The 15202-nt window shown below is 47.5% G+C and overlaps 1 protein-coding gene across 1 annotated transcript in view; it reads left to right on the top strand.

The window, feature by feature from the left end:
- LOC120456064 (E3 ubiquitin-protein ligase highwire) overlaps positions 1-10631 on the top strand; it is a 43559-nt gene extending 32928 nt beyond the window's left edge. Inside the window, exons 14-23 of the mRNA XM_039642654.2 lie at positions 1775-1888; positions 1965-2580; positions 2744-4736; positions 4795-5276; positions 5349-6665; positions 6721-8079; positions 8184-8525; positions 8596-9060; positions 9120-9313; positions 9386-10631. Of these exons, the coding sequence (XP_039498588.1) occupies positions 1775-1888; positions 1965-2580; positions 2744-4736; positions 4795-5276; positions 5349-6665; positions 6721-8079; positions 8184-8525; positions 8596-9060; positions 9120-9313; positions 9386-9875 (7372 nt within the window). The 3' untranslated portion in view covers positions 9876-10631. The remainder of the gene's footprint in view (positions 1-1774; positions 1889-1964; positions 2581-2743; positions 4737-4794; positions 5277-5348; positions 6666-6720; positions 8080-8183; positions 8526-8595; positions 9061-9119; positions 9314-9385) is intronic.
- Positions 10632-15202: the final 4571 nt, after the last annotated feature.

Genomic DNA, 15202 nt, shown 5'->3' with positions numbered 1-15202 from the left:
ATTTTGTGGCACGATAAAAACTGAATTGAATGAATGAATGAATAAACGATTACATTGCCGCAATAGGGAGCACACACGTCTACCCGTTGCACTCCCTCTCGTTCAATGCCCCCGGCCTGGGCCTATCACTCCATCCCTTTCTCTCCGCTCCACTTCCATTTGTCTACGAGGGGGGAATGGGAGGCGGTTTCAGGGGGGGTAATGGGGTAAATTGCAGTGGAAACGTGTTTCCCACAGGTAGCTCCCGCACACTTACGGACTTTCACACACATGTGGGACAACTGCCCTTTTTGTTGTTGTTGTTGCTGTTGCTGTTATTTCCATCTCTCTATCTTTGCCTCTCGTTCCTTCTCCCCCATTTATCGCTTTTGTTTTGTTTTTAGTTTCGCCGTGAATTGCAGGGTCGCCTTCCATGAGTTTGTGTATTGGAACACTGAAACTCCACTTTCCCCATTCCCCTTTTTTTTGTTCCCCATTTCCTTTTCATTTGTATTTATTTTTTTTTTTTGGTATTGTTTTATTTGCATTTTATGTAAATAAAAATGTGTGTACGCAGCTTTGCGTGTGTTTCGGTTGGATTCCCCATCCCATTTCCATTTCCATTTCCCTTTTTTTTCCCCCAAAAATGCGACCGTTACAGCCCCCAATTTTCCAAAGCGGAAAGATTGTCACGAGCTAAGTCACCTGTTGACCGCATTCGAACATTTGTTAAGCTCCATTTGGATTTCATATCATTCTACGTTCTGTACACAGTTTTATATTGGATCGAATCATTATAATGATAGTTCATAGTCATGGTCTGACTAAAGAGCATTTGAAGCAATTACTCTATCCTTAAATGATGTACATATAAAACGTATCATGTACCATTGCTATCAGGTATTATGTATTAAGTATGTAATCGAAATACTTATCATAAAGTAATATAACTTTGCTGAGTATGATAAGACAACAATGGGATACATAAGTGTGGGTACCGGTCTTCATATGAATGAGTGTTCAATCCGACGTCCTTTTATTTTCTCACACGTCGCTGCATGTGTGTGCCTGTCCAGTCAATCGCACACGTGCACCGCCCGCTGTGCCGTTACGTGCCCTTCGACCCATTCCAGCCATCCTCCGCCTCCCCCCTTCCCCCTTCCACACGACTTCCAGTCGCCCTACGTGCCGCACTTCTTCCGCCTGCGAACCGCAGGTCAGCCGGGCGGTCCAACTTTGATGCTGTGCGTCTTATTGGATTGCATGGGATTGGATTGGATTGAAGTGGAATGGAATGGAATGGATTTAAGTGCACCGCGATTCTACCTGTTCAGTTCGTGACCCTAACCATTGACCCCTCATCATCCAGGCCGAAGAGCAGTGAATGCATTCTGACTGTTATATGTATGCCCATTTATGCTTCTACAACATTATTTCATTAGTTGGAAAACAAATATTTGTTCACTTTCAAGGCATTTTCTAAATACATACATACGTACATAATGTATGTACATACAGAATATGCAATGCAGTGTATTTTAATGCGGTTTTAGCACTTATTTAAACATTGGAGTCATTTATGTAATTTATATATTATAATAATATACATATATAATATAATTAATGTTACCAATCATAATTACAAATTATGCGAAACTATGAAAAATCTATACAAATTAAGTTGTATACTCATAAAGTATGCATACCATATGTACATTCATATGTACATACCTACTTACTTCGTATTTTTATTGGCATTACTTTATTGCATCTTATAATATTTCCATCTTTTCAGATCGCAGTCAAATGAGCGGCAGTTCCTTAAGGACTTTATCAGCGGTGCGCCAGGATCGTCGGGCGCCCGTTTGGCCGCCTGGCTGCAGCCGGAGTCTAGACTGGATCCCAATAAGTAGGTTGCCCAATTCCATGCCCACAAACCAAATATTTGGTATTACCATTAATACTCCGCTTTTCGCCTTCGCCAGATGTGAGCTGAACACCATCACGGAGCCGCTGCGCTACGGTTGGCCCTCCCAGGTGACGGTCACCATACGGGATCAGTATGGGGATGCGGTTTTGGTGCCGGAACTCAAGGTTGAAATCAAGGCGATACCCACGGGCTCGGGTCCCAATGGCAGTGCCACCGGAACGGGACCGCCCGGCACATCAGCAGCCGGAGTTTCGGCAACCGGTCCAAATGTCTGGATGCGTCGCTCCTCCGGTGACACGTGGGGCTGGGGCGGAATGGCGCCACCACCGCGTCTCAACTACGAGCCCACCTCCAAGGAGAAGATGGTCTTCAAGGCGATTACCTTCATGAAGCCCTACACCAACTACTCGTTCGAGGAGCTGCGCTATGCGAGTCCGGTGCAAACACGAGTCACGGAACTGCTCAACGCCAAGGACATGGAGGATGGCACCTTCAGTGTCCAGTGGACGCCCAGCTCGGTGGGCGCCTACTGCCTGGCGGTGACCATCGATGGCATACCGCTGGAGGAGGTCTACCGCGTGGACGTCAAGGAGGGCATCCTCCCACCGCCCACTCAGAGGAGCAGCGCTCAGCGAAGGCCACAAGCGCCCAGCAAGCTGCGCCGCTTTCAGGTAGGAAAATCAATTGTTATTTCCTAAGACAGATAATGGCAGATAAGCAATCTTATCTATTAGCTTTATCTATTTTATCAGTTTTTAAAAATGACTACCAGTCACAGAACAGAACATTAGTACAGTAATCAGGTGATAATTTAATCCTCGATTCCGATTTCAGGCTCGTCACAGTTCAGGATTGCGGATACGATCGCATCCTACGCTGCAGTCGGAACAGGTGGGCGTGGTGCGGGTGGGCGGCGTGATCTCGTTCATCGATGAGATCGAGAACGATGATGGCGTCTGGCTGCGGCTATCCACGGAGTCCATACGGCAGCACTGCACCATGGGCTGGTATCCGACGGAGGCGTGGTGTCTGCAGTTCAATCAGCACCTGGCCAGGATGCTGCTCCAGCCAGTCACCGACAAGGAGGTGAATCCCGTGCGAAAGGGCGCAACGGCCGAGGAAGAGGAGGAGGAGCAGCCGCCTGTAACGCCGTCAGCTAGTGGCGAGGCGAGTCCCGAACCAGAACCGGATCCCAGTCCAGTCCTAAGTCCGGCCAAGACCAAGCCAGGACGCTTCCTAGCCGGTCACCAGTCCACCAATCCCTTCCTCTATCCTGCGAAGCACATCGATCTCGCCGAACGTGAGGCCCACGTGCAGGAGGAGCACGAAAAGGAGGAGGAGCAGGTGGGTGATGAGGATACCGATGCTCGAGAGCCGGAACAGGAGGCACTGCCCGCCGTTGAACTACTGCCCGCCCACATAGGATCCGCCATAGCTGGCGTCGTGGGCGGTGGAGCCATCAAGTTGCAGGCCCTGCAGAAGTGGTTCAAGGGCGACGCTGTCGATGGATCCCAGCCCCTAACGCCGTCACATTCGCCACCACTCGGCGGCGTGTCGGTGCGGGAGCTGGTACGTGCGATGGGTGGTCAGGACTCGCCGCGCGGCAATGGCAATCGCAGCCAGCAGGAGCAGGATCCGGAATTCAGTTTGGCCAGCATGAGGAGACCCAACTATTCGGCCAGTCAAACGGCGGCGCTGCTTTCCACACCGAAACATACGCCCAAACGTAGTGCCGTTGTGTCCAGCGAAACCAGTGGCCTCGAGGATGAGCTGAGCCTATTGCAGATTACCACAACGACGACGGGTCAGGGGGAGCAGCAAAGCGAACTGCAGCTGGCCACCACTTCCACTTCCGCTTCCACGGCTTGCAAGCGGAACGCCATGGGTCCAATCAAACGGGCAATGCCTCCTTCATTCGCGGAGAGCATCCGTGCGGTGTTTGCTGCCCTCCTTTGGCACGAAGGCGTCGTCCACGATGCAATGGCCTGTGCCAGTTTCCTCAAATTCCATCCCGGTTTGCCCAAGGAGGGCGCCACCGTGGTCACGCGTCGCGGCGAGGCCGGTGATCCTAGGTTGCAGTTATCGCGGGAGCAGAAGGCCCAGCAGCGGCACTCCGTGGAGGTGGCCAATGCGGGTAACTATCTAAACATCCGGCCGAGCACGTTGGAAACCCTCACCAAGAGTGGCAACTGCTCGCTGCACAATCGCAGCAAGTATCGGAAGAATCTCCTTAGCGGTGGTGGCGGTGCAGCCATCAATTCCGGCGAGGATCCAGCCCAGAAATTGCAGGCTCTGCCCGAAATGGTAAGCGTTTTGCCGCCGGCTCTGCGATGTCTTGTCTATTTGTGGGAGCAGATCTGCTCCGGTTGCGTTCAAATTGTACAGTCGAATGCCTTGGAGCAGAGGGAGCCCCGGCTGCTCTCACCCGGCGGTCGAGATCTTAACGGATATGCAGACACCGAGGGCAAGGAGGGCAAGAATTCGGACCAGGGATCCGGCGGGGAGAAAGATCTGGGCAGGAAATGCAAGCGCAAAAAGAAGGACGACGGCAGCTGGTGCGAAATCTGCGAACTATTCCTGCCCATGCCCGTGACCTATCACATGAGGATTGCCCATCCTGGCTGCGGGAAATCGGCCAAAGGCAAGGGCTACAATTCCGTGGGCATCTTCTGCGAGGGATGGGCTGGCAACTGCGGTGAGGGTGGCAAAGGTGCCTCATCCTGGTTCCTGATGTGCGATCCGTGCCGCGATCGTTATCTCGCCTCCTGTCGCAGCGCCAACAACATCAACAGTGCCGCCCGCCAACTGGAGTCCAGTGCCGCCGAAGGTAAGTCTTTCGATGCACACTATGTAGATTCCAATCCAAATCCTTATCGTCTTTGCAGGAAACGAACTGAATCTGTTTGGTGTGAAGTCCACCACATTGATCGCCAATGCTGAGGTGTACACGACGATGCGAGAGAACGCCACATTCCTGCTGGAGCTCTGCTCCAGTTCCAGTTCGGCAGCCGGAGGAGCAGGTAGCCTGGCCGCCAATAGCTCCAGCTCTAAGCGCTCCCCACAGCAAATGTCCGTGGTGGCCATGCCCGTGGTGATCGAACACCAGCTGGGTAATTCCGATCTGAAGCCGAGCACCAGTCGTTGCAGCCGTATAACTCGATTGAGTGGCTCCAAATTTGGTCCAGGTGTGGGTAGTGGAGCATTCCGCAAGAGCTTTGTGGGTGGCCCACCGGTGGCGCCGGAGAACGTGTGGCTGGCGCCGGAAAGCTTCGCGTGCTTGGAGTGCCTGGGCACGGCTGGGCACGAGGATCTGCCATACGAAATGTTTGGTTTGGGGCCCAACTCGAATGATAATGGCTACGATAGGGTGAGTATGAGATGGCTATTGGTGATAGCTTCAAGTCCTTTTCTAACCAAATCTTACCTTTCGCGCCCGCAGCCGCTGTCGGAGATATCCTACGAGTCCTGCGAACCGAACAACTACGAGTTGCTCTCTGGCTCTTTGGCGCCAGGTACCACAGCAGCCGGATCAGTGGGTGGTGGCAATCTGTCCAAGTTCCATCGCAGCTACTCGATGGGCCAGGGCTGGGCATCGCTGGCCCAGCATAACCATCCGCAACCGCACCACCCACAGCAGCAGCAGCCGCACCACCAGCAGCAGCAGCATCAGATGCATCTGCAACTGCAGCAGCACCAAGCGCCACCGGTGGAGGGTCAACCAAAAGTGGTCTACAGGCGAAGGAATAATTCTACCAGCGAAGGTGATGGATCCCTGCTGATTTGTTATCCCTCGGAGCATCTGCGTCGCCTGGTGCCGCAAAAGCTGCTGGCCAGCGTTTCCGTTATGCAGACAGCCAGCGGCGACGGCAGCGGCAAGGATCATGGGTCTGGCACGCTGGGACTGGATCAGTCAGCTGGCCAGAATGGTGGCGGCAACCTACTGCTCACCCGTCCCGCCATGGCGTTCATCACTCAGAAACACGAACTGGACCGACTGAGGGCAGCCATGCGTAGGAGCTTGAGAATCGCTGCCTGCAGGATTTATGCCCTGCAAGCGCTTAACTGGCTCCTGCGCAGTGTCACCCAGGGTGTGTGCCTGCACGATCTTATGTGGTGGTTTGTGAGCTCCCTAAATCCCACCGGTGGCCATCAGTCAGAGGGAAGGGGCGACGAGGCCTCCGAACCTGCACTGGAACATCCGGTGGCTTATACCCAGATCAGCGGCAGATTTGCCCATCTAATCACCCAGTCTCTGCACGTGCTTTTGCAATCGGTGGCGGATCTAACGCTCCATCTGCCGCTCGGATCGCCATTGCAACGGGTTGCTATCCAGTGCTTTGGCATTCGTTTTCGCCAGGCGGATCATCAGTTCCTGCATAGTTCGCATGTATTTGGAAACATCTCGAAGATACTGTCCAAGTCGGATGAGCAAAACGATGCCATGGCCGTTTCCACGATACTCAAACCTGACTGCGATGCGGAGCACAATCAGGTGCATCCGGCTGCGACGACGAGCGGATCATCGGGCGCGGGAGCACGGCTCCTTTGCTATACAGATCTGTCTGGAATGTTTGAGGTCACCGTGTCGTCGCGTCCAGCCATGGCGGAATCACTGACGGATAACTCGACGGAAACATTTTGGGAGAGCGACGAGGAGGATCGCAACAAGTGCAAGATCATCGAATTGTCACTGACCAAGCTGAACTACGCCTGTCGCTATCTTTTGGTGCACATCGACAATAGTCGAGATATTCAGGTAGGTCAAATGGTTCACTGACGTTGACATTGGTTTAATACAACTCATATTCCAGAACAAGGTGCTCAACGTGGTGTTCTATGCCGGCCAGTCGCTGGGCGACACGAATGTCATCAAGTCGGCGGATGTGGATCCAAAGGCCTGCTCCTGGATATCGGCGAAGATCTGCGATGACAGCTGTACGCATTTCCGTTTGGAGCTCCATGGACCGGAGAACACGCTGCGCGTGCGCCAAATCAAGTTGCTTGGCCTGCCCATAGGAGGAGCAATGGGCGCCGAGGACCCATCGGATCACAAGCACCAGTCTCACCTGCGATTAAGCCATGCCTCTCGCATCCAACAGCAGATTTGTGAGGCGGAAACCCTGAGAGTTTTCCGATTGATTACCGGCCAGGTATTTGGTAAACTGATCAGTAATGTGAGCTCGGATTTGGTGCCTCCGGACTCGGCGGGCATAGGACCTCCAAGTGGCGGAGCACCGAGTACCTCCCTTCTGGCCGATTCGTTGGATCTTAGGGAGCACATGGTGGGCATTCTGTTCTCGCGTAGCAAACTATCGCACCTGCAGAAACAGGTGATCGTTCACATTGTCCACGCCATTCGCAAGGAGGCGCAGCGAGCCAAGGAGGATTGGGAACTGGCCAATCTGGCGCACGTCCTGAAACAGTCACCCCAACAGCAATCCGCACCCGCTCCTGCCACTTCCGCCAGCTGCGAGATTACGCCGGAGAGGAGTCGAGCGCCGGATACCTATTGCTTCGAGATGCTTAGCATGGTGCTGGCTCTGTCGGGCAGCGTAGTTGGTCGCTCGTATCTCTCCCAGCAACATGGTTTGCTCCGGGATCTCCTGGGACTCCTGCACACCGGTAGTGATCGCGTCCAACGACAGGTTACGGCTCTGTTACGCCGCATTCTGCCGGAAATAACACCCGAGAGCTTTGCAGAGCTACTGGGAGTGCAAAGATTACCACCAGCGGATTATAGTATCGCTCATCAGTCGGCCAGTGATTTCGATATGAGCCGTCTGGGTCTGCTTGATATATTCCTGGCCGTCATTGCCAAGTCACTGCAGTTGCAGGTGAAGGTAAAAACAACAGTTGCCTCAGCGGGACCATCTGGTTCTGGAGGCGTATCCGGCAGTTCGACGGGCAACGGAGGAGCTGCTCTGAAAGCGGGACAGCAGGAGAAGACTCCGGCCTTTGTGCGACTCTGCAGTTCCCTAGATCTCTCAGTGCAGCAGCTGAGATCACGACCACCCACCGGTGAGCCGGGATCAACAGATCCCTTCCAGTTCGATGCCTTGCCACCGAGAAAGGAATCGAAGAGAAACCTCAACCAGCGCTGGTTCCTCAACGGAGTCATTTCCACCAAGCAGGCGGAGAGCATTATCAGTCTCATCAGAGATTTGGCCAGCGTAAGTGAAGGCTTAGAGTTAAGAAAGTTAATTATTCTTATTATTGTGCAGCCTTTAACAATTTGTTAACTCTTTAATTCCTACTTTTCGCTGTCTTTCTACAGGGTAAGCTGAGCGAAAAGTGGTCACAGATCACCAAGGCGGCCATTGCCGAATCTGTGTTAAATCTGACACGGCTGGAGGAGATCTACCGCTCGCCAGAGCACTGCACCAAGACCTCCACGTTGTGGCTGGCACTGGCCAGTCTGTGTGTCCTGGAGCGTGACCACGTGGAGAAGCTATCCTCCGGTCAGTGGTCCAAGTTGTGCGATACGCGTCCATTGTGCAGCAACCATGACGATGGTGAAACAGCGGCCATCATCCAATGCGAGACCTGTGGATCGCTCTGCGGCGACTGCGATCGTTTTCTGCATCTGAACCGCAAGACTCGCTCCCACAAGCGAACGGTGTGTAGTCATAATCTGGTATCCCATATACATATGTATGATGACAAAATTGTCCCATTTTATATTACAGGTGTGCAAGGAGGAGGAGGAGGCCATCCGTGTGGAGCTGCATGAATCCTGTGGCCGAACAAAGCTCTTCTGGCTGCTGGCCCTGGCCGATTCCAAGACGCTGAAGGCCATGGTGGAGTTCCGTGATGGCAGTCACACGATCATCTCGGGTCCTCAGGAGGCGGTGGGCAGGTGTCGCTTCTGCGGCCTAACCGGCAACTCTGGACTGCTCGAGATCGGCAACGTGTGTGCGGATGCCCAGTGCCAGGAGTACGCGGCCAACTCGTGTCTAAAGACCAAGCCGTGTGGTCATGCGTGTGGCGGAGTCACCGGCGAGCGAAAGTGCCTGCCCTGCCTGCAGCATGTGTGCCATACGCGCGAAAACGAGCTGGCCGAGGAGCTGCGGGATCCGAAGCTCACCCAGGATGCGGACGACATGTGCATGATATGCTTCGTTGAGGCATTGTCCTGTGCACCTTCTATACATGTAAGAGAAACGCTAGCTTATGTCCCACGAAATGCCATTCATTTCTAACAATTTTGCAGCTGGAGTGCGGTCACGTGTTTCACTATCATTGCTGCAAGGCGGTACTGGAGAAGCGATGGAGCGGACCACGCATCACCTTTGGCTTCTCCCTGTGTCCAATCTGCAAGGCGGACATCCAGCATCCCCTGCTGGCCGATATCCTGGAGCCGATAAATGGACTCAAACAGGACGTCAAACGCAAGGCTCTCATGCGGTAAGCGATGGCAATAGTTTGGCAACTACAACCGTTTGGTTAATCAACTCAATTTGTTTTTCTTTGTTGCAGGATTAAGTACGAGGGCGTGGTAAAGGACACGAACAGCAAAGACGTCAACATGACCCAGCTGGCGATGGATCGGTATGCATATTATGTATGCTTCAAGTGCCAGAAGGCGTACTACGGCGGCGAGGCGCGCTGTGATGCGGAAATTGGCGAGAAGTTCGATCCGGAGGAGCTGGTATGCGGCGGTTGTTCGGATGTGGCCAGGGCACAGATGTGTCCCAAGCATGGCACCGATTTCTTGGAGTACAAGTGCCGCTACTGCTGCTCGGTGGCGGTGTACTTCTGCTTTGGAACCACACACTTCTGTGACACCTGCCACGACGATTTCCAGCGACTGACCAATATACCCAAGGTCAAGTTACCCCAGTGCCCGGCCGGACCGAAAGCCAAGCAGCTGCTGGGCGACGAGTGTCCGCTGCACGTAATGCATCCGCCCACCGGCGAGGAGTTCGCCCTCGGCTGCGGCGTCTGTCGCAATGCCCAAACATTTTAGCCACACACAGTGATGAAGCGTGATGATGTGTGGGAAACTCAACCGGAGTCCGAGGACGATGACGACGATGACGACAAGGAACTGGCGCTGAACATGTGGTCGACCGTTTGGTCCCAGTCGGATGACTCGCGGACATATTTGTAGAGATTAAAAGCCCCCAAGAAGAAGAAATGCCCCCCCACACTCAGTACACAATTGGGATGGATATTACTTTCATTCCATTAGATATTAATTCACTAAACGGAAATGGAATGGAAATCGGAAATGGATTAGCATATTCTGGTACAGCTGATATTTGGACGATGGATATTGGATTACAGATTAGCAAATAGCAAATAGCAAATAGCGTATAGCATATTTTTAACCCCATGCAATATTATTTTGTAACACTCGAAACCAAACCAAATCGAATCTCCCATTTAAAGATCAAAAATTCTCTCACTAATTATTTAATGTACAATTCGGAGTCAAGCGAGCGAGTGCGAGCGAGAGAGAGAGAGAGAGAAAGAGCGAGTGCGGGAGAGAGAGCACGTGAAGTGTGTACATAATACTCCTGCTCCCTGACCTCTGAACTCCGTGACCTCCTCCTGTCGGCCCTCACCCACCTCTTCCTCTTCCTCCTCCTGCTCCTCCTACTCCTCCTCACCCTCACTCCAGCAAAGGCACATAATGCTACATTTATATATATATTGCAAATAACTAAATTATATATATTTATTATGAATGCGACGAACGGAAGGATGCAATAAAAATCAATTCTGAATGTATATTTTCATTGTTATTGGCAAATCAAAAATCGTGGTTAGTAATCTAATCACACTCAACAAATTTGAGTGTCGGGTGCCACTCACACCGGTCATCGCGGGTATTTACAATCGATCACACTCGCCACTCACTACGAAGGATAGAGAAGCCAAACAGGCAGAACAGGCAAGTGCCCAAAATGAGATCAGTGGCAAAAACACTCATTTATGTCTCGTAATCACTCGGGTGTGTCGTAGACACCAGGTACTCACCCCTTTCCTCAATCTCTTTCCACGTCACAGCTGACAGCTGGTTGTAGCTCCTGGAAAATAGCTCGCTCAGGCACTTCCTCCAGTAGGTCGAAATCACACTGTTGATATCCTCTGCTGCCACTTAAAAACACTGCACCACTCACTCACATTTAGTATTTAAATAGAAAAAAAAATCGAAAAAGTGGTTTGCTTATGTAGAACTTTTGAGAAGCGCAGAGAAGGGCACCTATATTTTGGTATTATTTAGTATTAAGTATTTAGTATTATTTAGTATTTAGTATTTAGTATTTAGTATTTAATATTTAGTATTTATTATTTAGTATTTAGTATTTAATATTTAGTATTTATTATTTAGTATTTAGTATTTAGTATTTAGTACTTAGTATTATTTATTATTTCCTTTTAATGTAACGTAATACTTTCAGCTATCTTACCTATAATTTTATAATTTCACTTTAAATGCCAGCTAGAACAATAGAAATATAATAGTGTTAATTATGTATAAATATTATTTAATAATATATATGATTGTTTTTTGTTAAGACATTAGAATCATCACAACGCACAGCAGGCACCCGGGTGTTTTTGTTTACTTGCTCAAATCTTGATACCTCACAGGGAATTGCAAAATATATAGCATACTTATTCGGATGGCATGCACACTTATCTATCACCTGAAGAATTCAAATGGCAATCGTTGATCTACTTACCATATGAATAAGTCTGTTTGCCACCCATAGGAAAAATAAAAGAAGTGAATCGTATTTTTTAAAAACATTTATGTATGTATTTCTCTTTTCTTTGTTTCTTTTCATTTATTGTGTCTTAGCTTCTGTTCTGCGCCTTTTGCGGTTCTGAAACATCATTCTTTGCTTCGCCGCGTTCTTAGTATTGAGTTCCCTTATTTTCGATCGATCCGTTTTAGACCCAGAAATAAGGGCTTATAGCCTGTCTGATCCTGAATCTGGTGTTGGTGTTGGTGTTAGTATGTGTGTGTTTTTCAGTGTGGGTCGAATTCGGCAATAATCAAGTAACTATACACATTAACTGTAGGCTTTAATCCAGCGATTCTCAAATAAATGTTACAACTTTTTCGGTTTCTGTTTCTGTTTCATTGATCGATTTCGCGGCTTGTCTCCTGGCGTTTAAACAGTGGCTCAAGGACGAGTCTTAGCAAGCTTTAAATGGTATAAACTACCTACATATATGTACATATATCGGCGTATATGCACGTGTATATATATACTTATGTATGTGGGTGTATGTATGTATATAACTGTAAATCTGCTCTGCCAAGCCGTAGCTCGATGTATCTAAGTTTTCGGCGCGTTGAACCAAAACTCAATTGATTTCAAACTATTTTTACATGCTTGTATTATTTTTGGTATATTTTCATTACATGGAATGTTGCAATTGAATTATGTAGTAGTTTAGTGGCTTGTTTAATTTGTAGTTTAATTGTAATCCTCTTACAGGTTCATTACATTTCGCATTTCGTTTCGTTTGTTTGTTTGTTTGTTTGTAAATATATAAATAGGCAGCTTTTCGATTTTAAAAACAAAGGGCGCGTGTTCGAAATAAGTTTCGGTTTCTCTTTTTAGGTAGTTCTTCTTTTTTTTTCTTTGTTTTTTGGTATTTTAGCAACTATGCTTCTCAAATTGGTGGAAAATGTTTAACATTGCTTGATCGCGTTTGTTCTTATTTCATTTTGTTGTTGTAAAATTTTGGTTCTTTTTCGTCTAGAGTCTAGAGCATAATGCTAAATATTTTTGTTGTTTGGTATCAGTATATATTTAGGATGTTTGGTTTTGCCGTTATATTTTTTGTATTTCTTAATATTTTTCTTTTTAGCATTGCTGTGGGACTTACGTAATAAATGGAAAAAACGAAAATGAGGCGCGTGTTTACTTGGTTAAGGCTTTTTTCTATCATTGTATAATGTATATTTAAATTAATTTAGTTTTCACTTGGGGCTTTTTTTTTGTAAACGGTATTCGTTAATTGAGTGTTGTGAGTTAATTATGCTCTCTTCTCTGGCTTGCATTAATTGTGTATATTCTTGAGTGTTTCTTTAAGTTTGTTTAGTTTAGTTTACTTTCGTTTTGTTTTTTTTTAGTTGTTTAGAAAAAAATTCTGGCGTATAAAAGCTTAATTTTGATAGGTTGTCATCGTTATCTTTCTAGGTGTAACTAGAGGTACACATATATACATGTACATATCTATAATAATAATAATATGGTTAATCAGTTTCTTTGGCGCCGCTCAGAAAATATCCCAGCAGACGGACACGGACCCGAATCCGAACACCATCCCGAACCGATCTTCAATAGCCTACCATCTGGCGATCTGTATAAATATCAGACTGAATCGGGCGTTTTCTAGGCGAAATCGAAGGTTAGAAGATCTCCTATCTGGGCTTTGAAATGGGTGTCTTTATTCTTCAGTTTCCTAACATTTTTCCTGCCTGGGTGTGTATATACATGAGATTCGCATATATAAATCCACAAACTATCCATTTTCCCATAAATTGTTCAATATAAATTTCGACTAAATTGCTCGCTCAGCTTCATCTAAAAATTGTAATTGCACCATTTTTAGTTTCACGTTTTCGTTCACTTTTAATGCTAATGCTAGGTTCAGTATTAGGTCTGAGTTGCTAGTTTGCTGAATGCTGCTTGAGTTGGTTTAGTTACTTTAGGTTATATTTATAAGGCTCTGTGTAGTTGGGTCCAAAACACCCGAAAAGTATGCAAAGGATGGGGCGAAAGCGAGAGACAGACATAGAGGAGTGAGATAGAGAGAGAGAGAGTGAGAGAGAGAGATTGGCGAGAGAAAGGGTCAAACATAACGAGTTCGAGAAGCAGTACGAGTACTAAACTGCTACCGTATCAGTGCTGTCGAATCTTTATATGAGGACTATCGTCTTATCGTTTCCCATTTCCGGCCTAGTGCGTCTTAGCTTTCCTTATTCAGTTGGTTTGCTGCCTAATTATTCGTTACTAATTAGTTTTATATATATTTATGTTTAGGTAAATTTGATTTATGGTTATTCAAAAAAAAAAAAAACCTATTTACAGTGAGCCCACTACATTCGTTAAACTTTCAACTAGAACTTAAGGCCTAAACATATGCAACAAATGTTTATTCTTCGCTATCCATTAACTTTTGATTCATTGTTGAGAGTATTGGGAATACGTATATATGCAAAAGGAGTGGGTGAGTGAGGGAGTTTTGGTTACTCAGATTTAATACCACTTGAATTGCTTTTTGGTTTGATTTGGTTTTTAACGGGGAGGGGCTTGCCGCCCTTTTGGGAATGGGAATTGAAAAAAACTACAACTAGAACTAAGTAACTTTCGCGGACAGAACCTCGAAACCCCGATTATCCAGGCCCCCACCCCTCCTAACTCCCCCAACTATACAGGGAAGACAATTCGTATGTATGTATGTAAGTATCCGTAGTCGGGAGTTCCGGTTCTGCCCCCTCTCTACTACGCTAAGTATCATCAAATATCAATTATCGAATAATTATCAAATACCAACTAGGTAATCAAAACGGTAACCGAACGAGATTCAAGTGGACTCCAACTGATGGATGCGATGTTTCTGGCGACTTAAACGTAATGAAACCTTGCCTATAAACTGCCCAGGATAATCATACACCTCAATCTCATATTTAACCAACCATACTGTATATCGTCACCCGAAGAGTACTTCTCGTATTTTGCCGGTATAAACTATATGCCAAGTGCAAGCCTATCAAATGCCAGCATAAACAAATATCTAGGTTAATTCTTTTTCTCTAAACTTTTCATATTGGTTTTGTTTTTTTAGCTAATGGTTTTTTATCACAAAATATGTGTGTATGTTTTGTTTGTTTGTAAGTGTTGGTGAGTGGCGTGTGTTAACATATTTTGCTAAGTTTTAATTCAAGTATTTACACTGCCCGAGAAAATCATATTTGATCCTTGCTTGCAACTACAGAATAAGCTAATACCATCATTTCATTTTTTTTTGTTTTGTGATCTTAGTATTTTTTCGTTTTTCTTTTCTTAGGTCTGTCGATTGTCGTTTCGTTTAGCGGCCACATATCTGCTGTCTATATCTTTTTGGTTTTACTTAAGCTTTACTGTTGCTGAGTTAACTATTTGGTTGAGTTGAGTTGAGTTTTCGTTATCGTTATCGTTATCTCTATCGTTTTCGAGTCTATAAGCCTACAATATAGGGAGCCAAGCGAGTGCGAGTGCCGGAGTGCTCAAGCCGAGTTTCGTTAAGTTAGTTAGTTTAGTTAGTTAGGACGGGTTATATCCA

This window comes from Drosophila santomea, chromosome X (genome assembly GCF_016746245.2).
Source record: "Drosophila santomea strain STO CAGO 1482 chromosome X, Prin_Dsan_1.1, whole genome shotgun sequence".
Classification (NCBI taxonomy): Eukaryota; Metazoa; Arthropoda; class Insecta; order Diptera; family Drosophilidae; genus Drosophila; species Drosophila santomea.
The sequence above is the reverse complement of the archived record's forward strand: the minus strand, read 5'-3'. Positions and strand labels throughout refer to the sequence as shown.